General features: G+C 46.5%; 1 protein-coding gene across 2 annotated transcripts; it reads right to left on the reverse strand.

Moving 5' to 3' along the window:
- Positions 1 to 5558: 5558 nt before the first annotated feature.
- LOC124467711 (pyruvate carboxylase, mitochondrial-like) lies at positions 5559 to 21481 on the reverse strand. 2 transcript variants are annotated; one of them, XM_047020080.1, is made up of 9 exons: positions 21175 to 21481; positions 17987 to 18131; positions 17600 to 17784; positions 17278 to 17443; positions 16502 to 16647; positions 16249 to 16366; positions 15479 to 15630; positions 10159 to 10277; positions 5559 to 5853 (listed from the first exon to the last, which is right to left on the reverse strand). In XM_047020080.1, exons 2-9 carry the CDS (start codon positions 18129 to 18131, stop codon positions 5574 to 5576), a joined length of 1311 nt encoding a protein of 436 aa, XP_046876036.1. In that variant the 5' UTR covers positions 21175 to 21481; the 3' UTR covers positions 5559 to 5573. The 2 variants fall into 2 exon arrangements, with proteins under 2 accessions (XP_046876036.1, XP_046876037.1); XM_047020081.1 differs by lacking the exon at positions 21175 to 21481 and adding an exon at positions 19398 to 19494.
- Positions 21482 to 21834: the final 353 nt, after the last annotated feature.

Consider the following 21834-nt stretch of genomic DNA (forward strand, 5'->3'; position numbering starts at 1 on the left):
ATCAGAGAGCCATGATCCCTGGAAGGAGGGAGAGAGGGCCTGGCTGGGATACGGAGGGGGGAAAAGATGCGTGAGTCATGCCGTCTTATTAGAGCGTCCATTAGAGAGTCAGGGGGGGAGGAAGGCTGTGTGGGCCAGGCGGGCGAAGCAGGTAGAGGGGGTGTCGAGAGGACAAGAGAACACAAACTGAAGGGGAGATATGGATACAATGCAGAGAGGAGAATGAGAAAAACAAAAACAAACATTAGATAAAAACAAAAACACAGGAGAGGGAGAGGAGGGGGATTGAACTGCATTCGCAAAAGTAAAAAGCAAGCAGAGAAAATCTGCAGAGAAGGAGGAAGCCTGTTTAATAGTAATGCATCAGACAGCAAGAGCAAGATAGATGGGGAGACGAACAGAGAGAGAGAGAGAGAGAGAGGGGGGCGGGGGGTGGGAGAGAAAGAGAGAGCGAGAGAGAGGAAAGGAGAAAAACACAGAAGTAACAAAGAGTGTAGGAAGATAAGAGCTGGAGAGCAAAACAGAAATTGAAAATTAGAAACCGTAAAAAATAAAGAAATAAAAGGAGCAGAAAGGATAAGTGAAGGAGAGAAAGATTGATAGGAATGGAGAGAATGAAAACCCAAGGACGCAGGAGCGAGGAGAGATACGAGGAGCAGCTAGGAAAATAGGACCAGAGAGGAGGAAAAGGAAAACATGGGGAAATGGGTATGGGTTACAAAACGGCCGAGACAGCGGTATGATTTTATTACCTCCAAAATAGATACAGCCGCATAGCGATATGGGGATTTGTCATTTTTCATAAGGAATAGAATGTCCATCATAGTTAAAGAGGATGGTTTTTATTAGGTGCAGAACCAGAGGTGAGAGAAGATGGGTAATGATATCCATTTTACCATATCAGCAAATGGGAAATTTCCCCCCCATTTCGGGCAGCATGTGTGGGTTTGGTTACATGAAGGTATTGAGTTTCCTCTCTACCACAGTTGGGCCTTTTTCCTGTTGCACCGCGCTTGTCTAAGTGGACATTAAGAACAAGGCCACATGAAAAGGACTGGTTTTAGACACATAATGGATTTTTCTATGAGGGTCTCTTCATTAGAAGCTTGCATGCAGTCTAGCCTTCTAACTACAAACAGGAATGGGCTGACAACCAGGAAATGGAAATGGAATCAGTTGCTACATGGCTGATTTCACAACAGCTTTTCTCTGAGAATCTTGAGGCACAGCTTTAACTGAACAGGTGTATGAGAGCCAAAATAGGAGAACAAAATAAATACAACTTCCTCCACAGCAAGAAAATCTATATTGAAGCAGCTAAGCAACTAAACTACAAAACATCTTTTTAAATCAGTAATTCCCCTTTTTTTTCCCCGGGCATCAGCTCAGCAGCTTGAGTTCAGTCACTAACACAGCATACTAGGAACCAATAGAAGTCCAGACAACACCAGGACTTGGGGTCCTCAGGGGAGGGCATTGAACGGGTCTGCAGTCGGCTTCCCAGCCTCCCCCAGCTCCAGTCTCCAGGCACAGAAACACGGCGAGTAAAGCCGTTCCCCGACACCCTCACGGTTAGGGCAATTTATCACGTTTAACGGTGGACCTACCGATTCAACAGAGCGGGGCGGAATAAACAACCGCAGTGAAACTGAGGGGAGGGTAAAAAACAACAACACCTCGGTCTGAATCAGACGCTTTTAACAACAATCTTTGCGCAACGACGACAAGGTGATTAGGCAGCCGTGGCCACTAACGGTCCCTGGGTGGCACGCTCGGTGTTTACCCAGGGTGAGCCAAGTGCCAGGGGTGATGCCCAGGCCCTGAACAGCTAGTAGGGGTGTTGGTCAGAGCTGGTTGTGCCCATCACTGGTAACCAGGAGCTGCTGGCGGTGGCTCAGGGACAGGATGTTCTCCATGCTGTGGAACTGCAGGGACGGGGACTGGGAAAGGTCAGGGTGGGTGGGTGGGGGTCTCAGTTCCTTGCACCCTGAAGCAGAACCAGCTGGCAGCAGTAGTTGTTTAAGACACCATCTTGACTCAACTACTTCCACAATAATGTAACTGCTAAATAAAATAACGCAGAGCCCCCACCCCCCACACACATGAAGCTTGACCTGATGCATTCTGTGAAGAAAAAAAAAAAAAACGTAGTGAAATAGTAATGAGTGCTCTGCTGGCACCATCTGGTGTGTTTGGCAGATGGACTGTAGTGGTGCTGAACCCAGAGGAGCACAGAGGAGCACAGAGGAGCACAGAGGTCCTGAACGCTCCTGCATCTCCAGCCAAGAACATCTACTGAGCAGCCAACAACCAACAGCACCACACACTGCCTGTTTAGAGCAGGGCACCAGCACACACTGCCTGTCTAGAGCAGGGCACCAGCACACACTGCCTGTCTAGAGCAGGGCACCAGCACACACTGCCTGTCTAGAGCAGGGCACCAGCACACACTGCCTGTTTAGAGCAGGGCACCAGCACACACTGCCTGTCTAGAGCAGGGCACCAGCACACACTGCCTGTCTAGAGCAGGGCACCAGCACACACTGCCTGTCTAGAGCAGGGCACCAGCACACACTGCCTGTCTAGAGCAGGGCACCAGCACACACTGCCTGTCTAGAGCAGGGCACCAGCACACACTGCCTGTCTAGAGCAGGGCACCAGCACACACTGCCTGTTTAGAGCAGGGCACCAGCACACACTGCCTGTTTAGAGCAGGGCACCAGCACACACTGCCTGTCTAGAGCAGGGCACCAGCACACACTGCCTGTTTAGAGCAGGGCACCAGCACACACTGCCTGTCTAGAGCAGGGCACCAGCACACACTGCCTGTCTAGAGCAGGGCACCAGCACACACTGCCTGTCTAGAGCAGGGCACCAGCACACACTGCCTGTCTAGAGCAGGGCACCAGCACACACTGCCTGTCTAGAGCAGGGCACCAGCACACACTGCCTGTCTAGAGCAGGGCACCAGCACACACTGCCTGTCTAGAGCAGGGCACCAGCACACAGGGCTGAGCCTGCTCCTGGCCCAGTACAAACCTGTTGTCCTCGTAGGAAGCAATTGTTCACAAGTATCATTCTACTTTCTCACAACCATTGTGAACAAGGACAAAAAATTTAACGGCTTAATAAACTCTTTATTCCTCCTTCACATACTTCACATTCCAAAGTACAGGCAATAAAAGTTAAATCGATTATTTTCCTGCAAAGCTCCTTCAAGCTGACAAATACCAAAAACTCCAGTGTAATATTACTCAGCGTATGTAAAGATTTAACCTTGCAGCAGAGAACATTACATTTGTTTAGCACTTTTATCCAAAGCGACATGGAAATAGTGCCTATGGAAAATACAGCTTGCAATATAAATCAAATGTATGATCATTAGTGCATGGTTATATCCGTATTGGTTGTCTCAGTTAACAAACGGTCTGTATTTAACAGGCACAGATCAGGCATGGTGCACAGTAATCACATCTCAGCTACCAGTTACAGGGCACAATCAACAGTCAAGTCAAGATGAGCCCTCCCGACTGTTCAATGGAAATAAACGTATAGAACAAGACTGGACAAACGTATTGGAAGAAGGACGGTCGATCCGACTATTGATCAGCCCTGGAGAAATAAAAAGTCAAATCATTGATTGAGGACATGCACAAAGGAGTTTAGAGACAGCATGTGTCTTTAACTCAAGATGATCTTGGCACATGAAGGTTCTCCTGTCGGATTTCGAAATGTAATTTTCACATTTCGGGACTGTTCATTGACTACCTGCCCGGAGCAAGAGGCATCAAAGTCACAACCAGGTAATTAAGGAAGAGGAAGGAGGCGCACGCGATGAACTGGAGCGCGGCGATGCCTACGTGGGCCATGTCCAGGAGCGTGAACACGCTCTTCCTCCTCATTAAAAGGGCAACAGGGTCTTCCTGCACGTCTGAAAGCAGTCACTTCCCCCGTCTGGTTCGCACTGCTCCCATCTCCTCACCTCGCACGGCTTCAAACGTTCCCCTCAAATATTCACAACATCCTTTCCTAGGTTTGTCCTCAGTTATCCTCCTCTCAATCTGTTTCGTGAAAAAGTCTTCCTCTGTCCTGTGTATCCGAGGGAACTCTTGATTACAGACCTGGTGTGTGTAGAACCCTTTCAAAAAGGAGCCTGCAGCTAAACACCTAGCCGAGAGGATTAACAACACGTAGCCTTTCAGACGCCCGTCTCTCCGGCTAGCTGGGAGACCACAAAGCTTCCATACACTGTGGTTAATTCTCACACACGCATTCCAAGATGCATTTATTCATCCATCCATCTTATTGCTCCAGCAATAACCCTTCTTGGCCTCCTGCAACACACCTTCAATATCTCCCTATTTACTCCTGGGAAATAACCACAGCCAAACATCTACCACAGTAGAGGTCAGGGCCTATTCAATTTGCCGTCTTCATCTTTCCCTTCGCTCACTCTCGCGCTCTCTCTCGCGCTCTCTCTCCCTCTCTTTCTCTCTCAGCCAGGGGTCCAGGGGGCTAGTGGAAGTGTTTGAAGTCATAACAATTTCAAGTCTGATTCTCTGATTTCTCCTTATCGAAGAAGGGCAACGGAGAGAGAATTCCATCATGGCTTTGACGCCAGAGTTGTTTATTTCTATCGACAACACTTCATGTCATACACGACTGTATCAAATGGGGGTTTGTCTGCCGTTAGACCAACATGTTTAAACACGTCTGCCTTTAGACCCAACATGTTTCATGTCCTCAGAGCTCTGCATGACACCGTTACGACACACATCCTCTGTAGCTCGTGCACAGGTGGGAAACAGTGAATGCAGAATGCATCTTTTTATTCCAAAATGATTTAATTCCAGGTTTGTAAAACCGATCATCTACACTACAGGGGGGGGGGAGGGGACACTGTGTGGCAAGTGTTCTCAAACCTTGAGAGAAATCAGTGGGGGGGGTTTTGTGCGAACGCATGTGTGGATTATGGGGTTATTAATCTATTCCTCTCATTTATTATCTATTTTGGCAGTGGTTTCCATACAGCAGCTCTTTGAATGTGACCCAGCGATGCCTTGCCTCAGGGGGAACAAACATCGACGACCACGGCCTGAGAGACCCATAGACGGAGGCAGACAGAGGCAGACAGAGGCAGACAGAGGTAGACAGAGGCAGACAGAGGCAGACAGAGGCAGACAGAGGCAGACACGAGGGTAGGTATTAGCATGTCTGCACGCGCTCCTCTCTGATCAGCTTTGGTGCAGTTTAGAGCTACGGCTCCTCTAACATTCAGGGGGGGGGGGGGGGGGGGGGGGGGGGGGGGGGGGGGGGGAATCACTGGTGGTAACCCAAACTAACCTCAGCTGCAGTTTTAATGAATGTGTGCGGAGCGTGTTATGTTTAAATGATTGATTTCAAGGTCTGATTCAAGGTCTGCGTTTCTCAGTCGTGGCCAGGGGGCGGGATCGAATATGAATCTGAGCAGTATTATGAATCGACAAAAGCCTGAGGAAATTATTTTGTGTTGCACTGTCCTGTGAGAACAGTGTTGGTTTCCAGCAACTACAAAACAAAAACAGCCCAATACTCTAAAGATCCCAACCCTGGGTTGGACTGGCCCGGGGAGGGGGCGAAACAGTCAGAGAAAGGTGGAGGTAATGGGGGGTAGGCCGCTGCCTGGGAGCACTGCTTGGAGAAAGGCCTACCTCCAGGCGGCCGGTGTCGGGCTGGAAGCCTCGGGCGGGGTCCTCTGTGGTGACGCGGCATTGGATGGCGAAGCCGTTGATCCGGATCTTGTCCTGTTTGAGGCCCAGTTCGGGCAGGCTCCGCCCCTCACACACTCGCAGCTGGGCGTGCACAAGGTCCACACTGGGGAGGGGGGGGATGGAGAACACATTGTAAGACTCATGTTCAATGTCCATTGAAACAGGCACTTTTGATTTTGATAACGTTAACATTAACGTAATTTTCCCGCAAACAAATCAATCTTAAAAAGCCCATCGACATTCACAGCTCTGATTTTGAGATAACAGTTCACAAGTTTCTCCCCCGCCGGAAAATATCCCTTGATGGAATCAGGATGCACGCACGCACGCACACGCACACATCCTGAGAGAGGGAAGTGAAAAGAGAAGCTTGGTTCAACTCGAGGGGAACAGAGCGAAGAGAGTGGGTCCTGGGGGTAAGAGAGAACCGACACCCATTCAGACCCACCGACAGTCTGAGGCCCAGAGGGACCCAGGCCAGCACCGGGCCAGACTGACAGATGGACTCTGACAGGAATACAAATCTAATCCACGTCCGTAAAGACGTGAAAAGTTGCCTGGAACTCGCATACATCACAGCAACAAACTGGTACATTTTTACATTGCCATAGAAATGTTTTTCCCGTTAAAACAATCGATTGAAAGCGTTTGTTTGTCTGTTAAACTGACTGCAGGAACATGAAAGTGATGCTACAGGGTACAAGTTCCAACCTCAAGAACACGAATTGGTATTAAAATAACACAATTCCTATTAAATTGTGTTTTTTTTTAATATAATGCAACCATGTTTTGTGCCCTGAAGCCCCAAGAACAAGGAGTAAGAACATAGTTTTACTGTTAATCAGTAACTCCACTCCTGAAGTATCTAAAGAAGTACCGTATCCAAGTTGCCCCCCCCCCCCCCCCATTAAATGTTCTATACATTTTTTTCAAATCACACACTTGCATAATAAAAGGAATGACAGACCTGCGAGTATTTGAGCTTGCTGATGCTGCATCAAATTGCTTGTCCATTGCAGTTCACCAGCACCCAGTGATGCCTGACTACAACTCATTATTTGGGCAAAATTTACAGACCCTATTTTGGCATTATAAATTCTGGGGTAGAAAGAGGATAATTCTAGACAGTTATCTCCTGTCTGTTAGGTTTACCTCTAACCAAAGCCAGTAGACTCACAAGACATCACTTTCAGATTGGAGGAGAAATTCTCAATTCATTTTGAGCATTTTTCATAATCAAAACAGGCATTCTACTACGCAAGATTAGCCAATAGCTAGCTACACTGTTAGGTAGAACAAACACACACATCAGTCGTGACAACCCGTCACTTTCTCCCCTCTCCCTGCTGCCTCCTCAGAGTCTACTGATGTTCTCCAACTGACGTCTCCAACGCTTCCAACTGTTTTTAGGGCGGTAGTGAGAACAAAGAGATTGGGGAATAAAAACAAGAGAACAGAGAAAAGGAGAACAAGAGCTGAGCAGGCAGAGACTGCATTGCACAAAACCAAAAGCTGGGATATAAGCTGTGTGTGTGTGTGTGTGTGTGTAAGGCGAGAAATAGAGAGTTGGTGAAATAGATGGGAGGGAGGAAAAACAAACTAACTAGAAGACAAAGAGAAAGATGTGAGAGAGAATTCAGTTCAACTTCCTATTCCACCTTAATTGCTCACGCCAGGTAACAAACAAGGTGCCAGTCTGCACGTGTCGCTGGATATAATGCCCCTCCATCGCTCCTCAGCAATACTTCCACTCAGAAAAACACGGCTCTCATCTCTTCATCATCTCAGCCTGGCAGCCTGCCAGGTCATGTGGGAAACAGCCTCCTACTCAGCCACCAGCTCCATCTTCCTTCCCTGCCAGTTATGAAGCCACCCATCTCTCATCCTTCCAAGACCCTTTTCCCCCCTCATTTCTTGCAGAGGATGAACAAATACACAGCTGCAATCTAGCCACAACCCGGTGATTAGAAAGCCATTACAGGGTCAGCGAGAGCGCACACACACACGACAGTGGGAAGTCCTGGATTGGCGAAATGCTGAGAGAATTGTAATTGTAATGACTTCCCTGCAGTGAGAAGAGGAAATGATCAAGGTAGAATAGATAATGCACCAATAGGTGCAGCCTCTGTTTCACACTACATAATGGACCTGTAAGGCAGGTTTCAAAAGGACTTTACATAAATTAAGACCGTTATGAAACAAAAATAGCATCTCAACGCAAGCTAAAAAGGAGAAATCCATTAAGCTACTTGCAATGACATTAAAAGCATGTTGCAGATTTATCCCGTTAAGAGATTAAATGGAGGAATACATGATAGGCTGCTTCTAATGGTTTTAATGCTCTGCCCCTTACATAGGGGAATTGTAAATTATGCTAAATCGCTTTGACCAATTGAAAGTCATGATACAACACTGGGGTGTACTACTAGGCTGTGATCCGAATACACTGGGGCAAAGTCCAGATATCAGAAGGTGAACAAATTACATAGATATTTAAATAAAAAAACACCTGTGGCATCTGGCAAACATGCCCCTTTAGACGTTTCTAAATCAGAATCAAGTGCATTACAGTCATGTGCATTTCTACACCCAATCATTCAGAACGGGGCTCCTGCAAAATGCCAATTGCCGCCTGACAGTTTCAATTTCATGCAACACGATGGACATTTATAATAAATGAAGCTCCATTCCTTCCACAGGGGCAGACAAGCACAAATAGAGACGCCCAGAGTTAGTAGCAGGAGCAAAACGAACAACAACAAAAGCACACAGAGATCCATCTGGCTGTGTGCATACACACACACCCAGACCATAACAAGGCTGTTTAATGATCAAATGAATTACTTGAACATCTCCCGTCTCTGAGGGGCCTATAACAAAGCCGGTGTGCATGTCACCTTGCCGCAGGTTTCAGACACTCTCACAGCAAGCCCACCTGCACACATGACTGACAACAGCACACAGACATGTACCAGTCGATGCATGTTACCACAGATGCACTTGTGCTACAGATTGTACAATGCAAACACTGACAGGCACTACCGTTCAGCACCACTTCACTCAATCATTCTGGCAAAGAGGAAACGCCGGCAGCGTTTCAAGAGCTTTATTGTTGTGTGGGTAAGTGCACAAAACAATCACAGATTGTTGGATTGGATTACATAAGAATACATTTGTATTATTCATACAACGTTACGCACATGTGTAGAGAGTGGCAACACCAGAACACAGACACACACTTACTGACGTGTCCACTGAAGACATTCTCACAGACACACACTTACTGACGTGTCCACTGAAGACATTCTCACAGACACACACTTACTGACGCGTCCACTGAAGACATTCTCTCCCAATTTCTCCCTTCCCTCCTGTTTTCTTCTGGCTGTCTGTCCTCTGTCTCTGTCCAAGAGCAGTGGTCAGCCATATCAACAGCCATCGAGGACCAAGTCCAAATGCTGGAGAGCAATGTGTTCCCTAAGTTCCTCAGGGTCCTAAAGTTCCTATCCTCCTAAGGGTCTCGCTGCAGAGGAAACCCATGTGATGAGTATGTTGGCATGTTTGTTTAGTGAGAAGGGTTTGAGAGACCAGTCTTGATCTGGCTCTCTCTCTACTTCTACAGTCTACGGTTTATTTACACCCGAAAAAATCCTACCAATCCCCCCAAACTAGACCTAGGTCCCGCACACTGAATTTAAGATAAAAATATCAAATTAAATTGGCAGTATGGATGCAAATAAAACATGGGGAGTTGGAGCCCATGTTTACCCCTCCGGCATTCTGGATCTAATGGGCGAGCGCAGCAAGCAGACACACTCACCAAACACTGTACACGACAGGCAGGTGCACACTGGTACAACAGCAACAAGGCAGGTGGCCCCTGGCACAGCAGACCAGACACGGAACTGACAGGTGCATTCTGGAACACGGGCACAACTGAACAGGAAGGTGAGAACTTGGGCAGACAGGTGTGATGGCCATGCCTGTAGTCAGTACCCTGGCACACTAGACCGCTAACGTTTGGTTACAGTTCCCTTGCAGTCTGGCACCTCTCTGAAAATACATTTCTTGAGCCAAGGTGTATTAACTCATATTCATCACCTCATCAGACCTATCACACAACAATCCAAATAACAAATGACATTAACCCGCATCGATCACTTGACAACTAAGTTCAAATGACCACCACAACCCTAACCCAACCAACGCAGCCATGGCTGCATCCAGAAAACCTCATTAACAAGAGAGATGACTTACTGCCTGGCTACAACATACCATTATATTGATCCACTGTTTCACTGGGCTAATCCTAACCCATGGAAAGTGTTTTCCAGGATGGGCGACAAACGCTAGGTGTTGTGAGAGGAGAGGGGTTTCTAGGCAACGGCAGGTATAAGCTGTCACTCACTCTGTGATCTGCTCGGTCACAGTGTGTTCCACCTGTAGGCGGGAGTTGACCTCGATGAAGTAGTAGCGGCCATGTTTATCCACCAGGAACTCCACAGTCCCTGCGTTCTCATAGCCCACCTGCAGACAGAGCACAGCAAAACATGATAGTCAGAACCACGGCAATATGGTTAACCATTTGTCCCCCTTTTGGATAAAAGTGCCGGCTGAAAATTAATTTGCCTTGTAAAATCTTTTGTCCTAAAAGCACAGGTGATTTACAGACCAAATGATTATAATCTTGATTTGTTAACTACATTTGCAGCTGTGTGGGAGAAATCTCGATTTCCTTAGGTGCTTATGCTAATCTAAATCAGTATATCAGCTATTGTATTCTTTCACATTAATCATTCACATAATTTATTCCTATTGTATTCTATTGCATTCCTACTGTGATCAACGCCAAGTAAATTGTGTGACAAAGACTAAAGGAAACCAGATGTCGGGCCCATTTAATCCTCTACAAGCCTGAGCAAATGGACATCAGTGCCTAGCATGAAACTTCAGAGCCTGAGGTCAGGGGTCATGCTGACAATTGCAGCTGACCCTTTTAGGCACAGCTGTCCTCTTTCCTCACATGGTGGATCCTTCTGGAGAAAACTGATCGTCTCTGTCCCCGCTTGCTTGTAATAGCAAACACCTGTTGGCATTTATTTGTATACCCTTTTTCTTTCTTGAATTTCAGTCCTCTGACCCTGGTGCCTCTTAGTGATTTTGCTGATATCGTTGAGGCTGAACGGGTCATTTTTACAAACAGGGAGTTGAGGAACAACTCAATGGCATTGCACAGGAAGATAAAAGGAATGCCAAAGTGTGTGATAACAGCTAAGGTCCGTGGACACTACACTGTGGTAGGTTATGGTTTATGAAGTGTTTAGGAAACTAGATACACACAGTATCTCTCATGTCAAGTGTTGTATGTAGCGGGAGTCAGATGGCTGAGCGGTGAGGGAGTCGGGTTAGTAATCAGAAGGTTGCCGGATCGATTCCCCGCCGTGCCAAATGACGTTGTGTCCTTGGGCAAGGGCACTTCACCCTACCTCTGGGGGAATGTCCCTGTACTTACTGTAACTCTGGATCGCTCTGGATAAGAGCGTCTGCTAAATGACTAAATGTAAATAGTCATGGCAGCTGTAACTGAACTTTTAGGAAGCCAGCAGGGCCAGTTGTAATCCACATTGCCGCAGGACTGGAGACGACACCAGCCAACAATCACACATCTCATCCAAGACTCATCCCTCGCTCCAAAACCCCCCCCATATCTGCCAAGGAGACAGTATCATCCATTCACGTTCCCCCAATGTGAATCGTTGCAAACGAGAAGAGATCCGACAGGCAACATCAGATCACACAGCATAAATGAAGAACCAAGCACAGGGACACATGGTGTATTTATGCTGTTCGCCAAAAGGGCTTATGGCAATCGCTACACCAAATGTCAGTCTATTTCAGTAGATGGAAAGCCATCAAGTGTGCTTGGCTCTGTATTTACTCTCCAAATCAAGCTTCTTTTTTTTTATTTTTTTATTTTTTTTTATTTTTTTATTTTTTTATTTCAAGACCGGTTTTGTATGCAAGCTATTCACACGCCTTTTAATGAAGTGGTGTGATGTGGAAGGTATTAGCAGGTGGCTGGGGTGTTCCAGCCCCACAGGGCCCCGGGAGGCGGCAGTCTGGACAGAGCTTTGATCAGCAGGCAAGGAGAACAGACAGCACCGCACACAGGTAAAAACAAAGAGAGAGAGGAATCGAAAGTGTGAGAGATCGACAGAGAGGGAGGAAGGACCAGGAAAGGAGAGCACCGAGATGGAAAAACATGGGAGAAAATGTTATAAATAAATAAAAAAAACTCCAGTCATCCTTAAGGGTATTTATACATCTCCAACCTTTCTCTGTACTGGCTATTTCAAAGTGGTTCTGGTGTGTCACTGAAGACTGAATCTGGGAAACAAACATTTGTTTCGACTGAATGGAGCTTGGAGGGCAAAGTAACGCTAGCGGGAGTGAGTGCGCGTGTGAACAAGAAGAAGAAAGACTCCGTCAAGGCTGTGAACCCCACCTGTGTTTAAATCGTCTCTGGAAACGGCTGCCGTCACCATGGAGACCGGCGCCATAAAACATGATAAATTGGTGATGTTTTTTGGGGGGCCGTCATATGGAGTTCTTGTTTTATTTGACCTTTTTTTGTAAATAAGCTCTCAGTTTGAGTTTCCTTAGGTCTATTCAATGAGCATTTGAATCAGCGGGTTCAGGGATTCGCTAAGCCTCTGAATCACACCGACCTTGAGAGTTCTGCATGGACGGTATAACCATAGACTCTGAGAAACAGGCCAAGCTCCAGCACACAACAATATCATGGAATTTGGTTATCAGCGCTTATGCTCAAATATCTACGCAAAAGTTAAATAGATCATTTTATATATTCCAAAGACAAAAAAAACCCTTTCATACTTGTCTTCATTAGCAGCAGGGCTTGGTGGTGTTGGCAAATAGGTTTTGGGGGGGAAAAGCATCTATAAAAAAAAATATCTAACAATAACCAACCTTCATCCACTGGCACACTAACCTTCACCACAGAGTAATCTGTCTAAGCAAGCTCTCAGTCTGACCTCCATGGATAGCATAACAATGCAGGAGTGATAACCCAAAGATAACACTCAGAGTCAGTCAACACTGAACATGCACCAACAGGCATCTCCCAGGGAAAACTCACACCGATCCTACTCACACCGATCCTACAAGCTTGGTAACCCACACTGATTGCTACAGTCACATTTTGTTTCAACTCGCGTCACTCTGAGGCCCCTCTGACTGAAACCGAGGTTTGCTGAGAATTGGAGCTGTGATAACGTAATCCCAGACTACTGAACCGGTCTATGATGCAGCAGAACAAGCAATCACATGAAGTAAACCCAAGACCCTGCCGACCGTGGAGACTATAGGAGAAACGCTGATCGGTAGAGGGGAAAGGTCAATCCGGAACCAGCTTTCAGTCGAAGGTAGGAACAGGTAAATAGAATGGGAGCTTGTGTAATCAGGCCGGTGGCAGGTTTCGTTTCTGACACTGCAAGCGTATCTCCAAATGTTATCCCCAGATTTCAGCTCGTCTTCATCTCATATCTGCCATATGACCAAACAGATGGGACGAGAACTCTCAATTCTCCGCTTCCCTCACACCCGTTCCTTTTTCCCTTCATTCCTCTACTCCCCCTCCTCCCACCCAGCTCTCCCTTTCTCACACACCTCCCCATCCCCCCCTCTCCCCCTCTCCTCCTCCTCCCCCCCTCCTCCTCTCCCTTTCTCACACACCTCCCCATCCCACCCACCCCCCCATTCCCGTCCGCTCTCTAACACACACACACGGGCCTTTCAAAACCCTCCCTTCCAACCCACCAATTTCCCCCCACACACACACACGCTAATGCACTCGTACATCCCAGTCTGTTAAACGATTGACATGGCAGATGGAGCGGAAGACTAGGCCCAGCAGCGTCCCTGAGACCCAGGGTGGACACATAGATCTGGGCACAGCAGCGTCCCTGAGACCCAGGATGGACACATGGACCTGGGCCCAGCAGCGTCCCTGAGACCCAGGGTGGACACATGGACCTGGGCCCAGCAGCGTCCCTGAGACCCAGGATGGACACATGGACCTGGGCCCAGCAGCGTCCCTGAGACCCAGGGTGGACACATGGACCTGGGCCCAGCAGCGTCCCTGAGACCCAGGGTGGACACATGGACCTGGGCCCAGCAGCGTCCCTGAGACCCAGGGTGGACACATGGACCTGGGCCCAGCAGCGTCCCTGAGACCCAGGGTGGACACATGGACCTGGGCCCAGCAGCGTCCCTGAGACCCAGGGTGGACACATGGACCTTCCTGCCAAAGAAACTAGGGCTTGTTCACAAGCAGGGTCCTCCAGTTCTCCATGAAAGTTATTTTCTAAAAACCCTCTCTCTGTTATATGTTTCCAGTTATGTATATCAGCATTTATACACACACACTGAATGATTAGAAACACTGAATAAGACAGTCGGAAGCTAAGCACTTCGGAGACATTGAGGAGCATTGGAGACTGGCGGCAGTCATTCTCCCAATCTCATTAGCTGCCTTACCCAGCTGTAAGGGGATATCTCAAGATGCAACAGATACTAATTCAGTAATTCTTCAGAGATAAATGTAATTATTTTCAACAAACAATAAACAGGGTCCCTTCTTGATTGCAATCAAGACAGCCAGAAACTATGTATTTACATGACACCACAGTAAATTGTTCATTATTGTTTGTGGGAGTGGCAGTCTCACTCGTTGCTTAAGGCAGCAGGCCCCACCTATGCAGCTCAACACTGCCATCTAGTGGGTCTCTCCTTCACCTGCAGGTGGAAATCGAGTACAGCTGCTTTAATTACAGCTAAAGTCTTGCTTTGATCCCCTCTTTATCCCTTTAGGCCACTTTCTTCCCTGCTAAATTCCTGCCATTCCGTTTTCCCCAAATCCCTTTTGACACTCCTATATTTTCTTCTGAAGAATTTCATCCCTGTCACGGGCTGCTACAGAGCCTCTATGTGCACAATAGCATAGACAGAGAGAGAAATCATTCATGTTGAAAATAAAATCTTTATACTTTAAAGCCCTGCCCTTTATCCCTTCCACCCCCTTCCACACAAATCGAATTGTTCTTGTGTTCAGGCCGTGAGTATGAAGAACAGGATGTAACCAAGAGAGGTTTGATTGGCATCCAAGGCATTTTAACTGCCCAACAAGGAACAAAGAATGCTTCCCAACTGTCAATCACAGTAATGCTGCTTGTTTATTCTCTGAAGGACACAAAGAGCCTTTGAACAAACTCCTTTTACAGCATTTTGCAGTGTGCAGGCGTAATCATTCCGGCATTACCTTATCGAATGCCGGTTTTTCCGTCCCAAGCCAAAACTAAATTGTGCTCTTTATCTAATCTTGAATCCAGTCTAGTTCACAGCTGTGGAACGTTATGTTATTGACTCTCCTTGGAAGGCCCGGTTCCATTTCCTCACGCCCAGTTCCTTAGATGTTCTAACTGAGCAAGTGATCTTCTGCTGTACTTTCAATGTGCACTATTTGCAAGTCGCTTTGGATTTATTTTAAATTTTTTGACGTCTGCAAAATGAATAAAATGTAACATTTCATATAAATAAGTGCAGATCTGTGGGCATCTGTGAAACCCTTTGTGACATTGAACAGCCCATTTTTCATCACAACCAAGCTAAATTAGATGTTCTAATCTGGTGAACAAGGGCCCTCGTACCTGTCTGGCTAGGTTGACAGAGTCAGCAGTGAGCCTGTCTCGGAGATGGGGGTCCAGCTGTGTTGCCGGGGCGATTTCAACCACTTTCTGGTGCCTCCTTTGAATGGAGCAGTCCCTCTCGTAGAGGTGGATCACGTTACCGTACTTATCGCCTGGGAGCAAGGACAAAGAGGGTGGAGCGGGGACAAAGAGGATGGAGCAGGGACAAAGAGGGTAGTGTAGTGCAAGAAACAGAGACGGGACTTGATCATTCACTTCCTTGGTATACCTGTGGAGGAAAGAATCCACCAAGCTTTACAGCAGTGTCGACTCACACTTGCATTTGAATGTAGTTTGTCAAATTTGAATATTTATGTTTACATATCTGGGATTAAATGTATACTAATTATGTTTGGTTCATATCAATTTAAGATCCAAATAAAGACGTATATGCATAAAACAATGATCTGCATGCAAAGCACTATTAGTCTAACACGGGGATGACCATCCCTGCTCCTGGATATCTACCTTATTAGTCTTAACTCCAATGACAGACAAACATGCCTCAGTTTGTCAAGCAGCTCATTATTAGAATCAGACAGGCTGGATTAGGGTTGGAATCTCAAACTACATATTCAACATCTGACACAGGTAAGTCAACGTTGTCGACATGCATCGTCCCTTGCTCATAGCTATAACTCATAACTTGGAGACGTTAAAATAAACATCTTATTATGGTTTAGGATGTGAAAGGCCAATTTATTTTCACAACTTTTCTCAAAAACACTAACCCAGGATTTGGACCTCGATGTGCCTGGGCTTCTCGATGTACTTCTCCACGAATAGAGCCCCGTTTCCGAAGGCCGTCAGCGCCTCGGAGTACGCCCGCTGGAAGTTCTCCTCCAGCTCCTGCAAAGGGTCAAGGGACCCGTCAGTGGCGCAGTCAGAACATGGCTCATGATGAGGACAGAGGGGTCCAGTAGTTATGGGGGCATTTAGAAAATGATAAGCTTCATGTTAGTCTTTGACTGTGTGTGTGTGTACCTCATACTCCTTCACCACTCTCATGCCTCTCCCTCCTCCTCCGTACGCAGCCTTGAAGATGATGGGGTAGCCGTAGGTGTTGGCGAACTCCTTGGCTTCGTGGAGGCTGGCGATGGGAGCATCGGTCCCAGGTACGACTGGCACCCCTGGCAGAAGGACCAAACACACACAACACGGGTGAAATGTCTGACGAGAACGTGGCCCCACTGGACACATCAGCAGTGGAACATGGCCCCACTGGACACGTCAGCAGTGGAACGTGGCCCCACTGGACACGTCAGCAGTGGAACGTGGCCCCACTGGACACGTCAGCAGTGGAACGTGGCCCCACTGGACACGTCAGCAGTGGAACGTGGCCCCACTGGACACATCAGCAGTGGAACATGGCCCCACTGGACACGTCAGCAGTGGAACGTGGCCCCACTGGACACATCAGCAGTGGAACATGGCCCCACTGGACACGTCAGCAGTGGAACGTGGCCCCACTGGACACGTCAGCAGTGGAACGTGGCCCCACTGGACACGTCAGCAGTGGAACGTGGCCCCGCTGGACACGTCAGCAGTGGAACGTGGCCCCACTGGACACGTCAGCATGTCGTGTCCAGGAGAGCTCCCAAGTTGAAGGCCAACTGCACCACGGTCAACCCATTGCTCAGATTAGCATACTGTATCCAGAATGGTTCCACATGTGAAGTGTAAGAGGGCGAGGTTGAGAAGTGATCTTTGAAGAAGCAGAGCTAGACCCCAGTGAGGGGTGTGCGAGGGGGTCAACTGACCTGCGCGGATGGCGAGCGCCCTGGCCTCCACTTTGTCCCCCATTTTGCGAACGACATCGGGAGCAGGGCCAATGAAGCGAACCCCTGCATCCACACACGTCTGGGCGAAGTCCGACCGCTCAGACAGGAAGCCGTAGCCAGGATGGATGGCGTCCACATCGTTCTCCTGGAGGTTATAAAAAAAACAGGAAAATACACAATGGTTGCTTTACCAATAAATTAAAAAAAACACACACAAAGACGTAGCTTCATTCCTTACAAACAAACCCCCACCCGAAAAAAAAAAAACGTAATCAAGTATAGAAGAATCAAGCTCACTGACCTTGGCCACTTTGATGATGTCTGGGATGTGGAGGTAAGCTGCCACAGGTGCCATGCCCTTCCCTATGAGATAGGCCTCGTCTGCCTTCTGCCGGTGCATCTGGCCCGTGTCCTGCTCAGAGTACACCGCCACCGTGCGGATCCCCAGCTCAGTGCACGCCCGGAACACACGAATAGCGATTTCACCTGAGGGCGACGTTAAATGCTCTTGATCAGCCAACAAATGGGTGTGTTAAGGGACTACTTAGAAGAAGAGCATGGTTTATGGGTCTTACAGGACAGAGGGAAAAGTACTTAGTGACTAAGTGATTTAAAAAGTAACAGGGGACAAGAAACATCTCCATGCACAGAGGGTCCCTAGTAAAGGGTACTCCAGTGGTTGCAGTACCTCGGTTAGCCACCATGACCTTCTTGATGGGTTTGTATTGAAGCGCCGGGGGGGCGCTGTGGGTGCAGCGGGACAGGAAGCATGCTCGGCGCACGGCCAGCAGCCCCACAGCTGAGCCACGCATGCTTCCAACCTGCAGTATCATCTGGGGGAGGTCAAGAAGAAGAAGAGTCAAGAAAACAACAGTTACTCATTGTGGTCAAGAAGCAGAGCACAGTCAATCCTTAACTACTGATCTAGCAAGGAGTCTCTGGAGGAAAAGTCATACTTATAGCAAGACTGGGCATACTGTGGTTGGTTGACTATTTCTGAGTTTAAGTCATGCCTTGGGTGTAGGGTAAAATAACCTTGTATGGAAGGGTTTGCACACCTGGTACTACTAATTAGATGATTCATGTTTGTGATAATTGCGTATGAGCAATACATCTCTGAAAGTTACCACAAACATGATTCCGCATGTCAAACAGATGTGCTGGATTAGGGTTAGACTGAGAAGCTACAGGTCTTAAGGAAATGGGTGGGGCTGCCCCATGTTCTGATATGAGGAAGTAATAGAAGAATGAGACTTGCTTAGGCCTATGGAACAGTAGCCTTAAAATATTAAATTATTAATTAGGAAAAGCCCTGCACATCCAGAAACACCCAGACAAGATAAGGGTTGGGCTACTGCCATTAGACCTTGCTACTGGGGGAGATGAGTTACAGAAAGACCTGCGTTACAAAACATTAAGATCTAGTAATTATTATATATTATACTCTGGTAATATGACAACATCCACATCAGTTTTAGAAATCTAAAACAGGACAAAAAGAAAGAAGAAAAGAAAACAGTTTCCCATCTGAACAAACAGTCAACAGTGTTCCAACACAGCATGGGGTCCCAGACAGTCAAAGGGCAGGACACATTCCAATCCTCAGGGCTGTAACCCAAAGAAAGAAGGCCTGGGAAATGATTTTGCCTCAAAATAAAAGGAATCGTTCAAAGGATCAAAGGGCATGAGACAGTCGAACATCAACAAGTAACTTAATACATTAAATGTAGGCCAGATGATAGATATAATGCCCTACTGACCTCCTGGCACTAGATCTCATCTACAATAAAATCTCAAAACTATTCTGAGCATCCAACGTGCTAGTTTATGCTTGTGACTAGCATTACACAATACCAGCTCCCACACAGAACATACCATCCCATGACGACGAATAAAGACAATGACAATACACCAGTATTGTACGACTAGCAGCATTAGTTCTACAAAAAACGAGGTCAAGTTGATCACATGGCCGACACAAAGGAAGAAGGGTCAGTAAGCTTCGAAAGACCCTTCAAGTTCAACGTATCAAATCCAAAAGTCAAGCTTCCAAGTCCTCTAAACCCACTTTTTCTGAATGCAGGAGACATTTTAGATACCTTTGGTTCAGTAGTGGCGATGCCGTACGGATATTCAGGCTTAATGAAACAATACAGGAACCCAAACCACAGCAGCACTGAATACCATGTTGTCGAAATCAAACAAAAACAGCTTAAACTAAACCAAAAAGAATTGCACAAGTTAGTGAGTGAACACTAGAGGTTTAAAGGTCATAAAAACACTGAGGGTGAAGGGCATTTGGCAGCAGTCCACAACTGACGCTGCTAACTAGCTGAGGGGCCTATAGATTTAATCAAATAACAAATATTGTCCAACTCAACATCAAAACTAAACTTATCTGACCACGAAAGATCTGACTACGAAAGATCTGACTATCCAAGATAAAAAATGAGGTATGGCAAATAATATCTGACTAGCAATTGTCAAAGGTGCAACCTGAACAATGACCCCATGTCTAATAAAATGGATGGATTATTTAAATAAATCAAATTAGTTGTGAAATGGTTGTGAAACTGAGGTAAAGGAACATGCTTTGTTGTCTCTGCCACAAGTTAATTGGTAAACGATTACACCTGTTTTACTACTATACCATTGTTTTGGTGTTCTAAAACCTTTAGGCCTGACTAGTTTCAGACAGATAAGGAGTTGTAGGTCTTGGTTTATTGAGTGCTCAAGAAATAAACTGACCTTGTATGATTTATGAGTACAACCTAGGCTTTGTTCTGCCTTGACATAGATTAGGAAGTGTTACATTAGGAGGGAATTTTAAGGGCACGTGAGGGATTATTTTAAATAATTGTTGTAGCAGGTTGAACAACTAACATTGTCAGTTTCGTATTATTTTCAACAATAACACAAACCATTATGAACGTAAATTCCCTTTAATGTTCCGATGAGAGTATTCTCTGTAGTAAATTTAAGTTACTAATTCAAAGCGAAATATGAGCGCCTTTGTAACTATTTGGGTTTGTTGTCAAAAGCAACAGTGTACATATATGAACACTGAAGTAAGAGGCAACTGTAAACACACCTTCTCACTGGTGCAGAAGATTGATGTGAGGATAAAAACCCAGCTCAGCCGCATCACTTTACAGTTGTTCTATATAATTGCATACTAGAGACAATGACAACATCGACCATTGATCCTCTAAAATCACATTGGTGACGTCTTGAAAGGAAAACTGGCTCAGCCGGTTTCTACAGCAACCCCTGCTCATTGTAAAAATCCCAAACCAAGAAAGTTTTTAGTAGCATATAAAAATACCCAGTTCTCTAGCCACCTATTCTCAAATAAAATGTTACCAGTCACAAGTCTAAATAAAAAAATAAAAAAACAAAAGCTTATGAAGAGCAAACAATTAATGAAAGCTATCCAACAATTTGCTTGATTTGATCTGGTAGTCTACAAATGTCTAGCTACGTTGCTGGTTAGCTAGAGCTAGCTTTGGCTAAGTTACTCAAACATTTTCTAATAGCAAAGAAGTAGTCTAGCCTAGGCCTATGCGCTTTCAAAATTCAGCTTTCGTGACAACTTCATCACTGTCAACTAACGCCATTCATCCAACTAACGTCAGTTATACAATTATGTGCAATGCAAACGCCATTCATCATGGGATGAATGACCCAAGTTAGACTAGCTCAGTCAGGTCTTGCTAACTGGATGGCTACCATTTACAAGCGTTGCTATCTGGACAGCACCACATTCTAGATGCAGCAGTCCAAAATGGTGGGATGTGCATATCACAGCAACGGTTGTTGGCTTACACTACATTACTAGTGATGTCGTATTTATTAGTGCATGTGTAACGCACTTACCTTTACAGTGAGTCGTGTCAAAAGCCTGGTAAGCCGATTCAGACAGCAATAATGTCTTGAGTTGATGAGGTGAAAAAGTCAACCAAGCAGCACGTAGCTCGCGATGGGTTGCTGTCTGGCTTTTTAACTAGTATTGTGCCCTAATCAGACCTTAGCCTTCACCTGGCTGCACGTGGTTTAAAAGTTATATTTGGTCTGCAGAACCAAAACGACTATCATGGTGGAGACTTCACTTGGCTTATCTATGAAAACCCGGTTATGGATATCAGTACGGCCCGGATCTGTGGAGCGTTCCGTGCAAGGCGTAAATCAGTATTCAAGCTCCCACAACGGCGTCCGCTCCAGTACCCGGGTATATAAAACGTTCGCTCCTACTTTGCGGCTACTGAGTATGCATGTTTCGTAAATAAGAGGCAGCCAGAATCGACCACATGGGCGGATATAGCATTTGTCTCATTCTCCACGACAGAACTGTTGTGTCGAGAATCCGGCAGACCCCGGAATCCATGCAGGGTTGTGTATCTCTGGCCAATGGTTTTTGTGGAGAAGGGTAGAAATAATTGTTAAATTATTAACTTGTGTACTGTGTGCTGACAGTTCACATGAATCAAGTGTTACAAAGACATCATCAGCATTCACACCATAAACCTAGTGGCTCGT

This window comes from Hypomesus transpacificus, chromosome 5 (genome assembly GCF_021917145.1).
Source record: "Hypomesus transpacificus isolate Combined female chromosome 5, fHypTra1, whole genome shotgun sequence".
Taxonomy (NCBI): domain Eukaryota; kingdom Metazoa; phylum Chordata; class Actinopteri; order Osmeriformes; family Osmeridae; genus Hypomesus; species Hypomesus transpacificus.

Excerpts from the sequence above, each read along its gene's own strand:
- LOC124467711 (XM_047020080.1), bottom strand. The coding sequence starts at position 18,131 with ATGATACTGCAGGTTGGAAGCATGCGTGGCTCAGCTGTGGGGCTGCTG. Across the intron at positions 15,631-16,248 it reads CATCGAGGTCCAAATCCTGG|GCGATAAGTACGGTAACGTG; the intron begins GTTAGTGTTTTT and ends CCTTGCTCCCAG. Across the intron at positions 10,278-15,478 it reads CTGTCAACCTAGCCAGACAG|GTGGGCTATGAGAACGCAGG; the intron begins GTACGAGGGCCC and ends CTCTGTCTGCAG.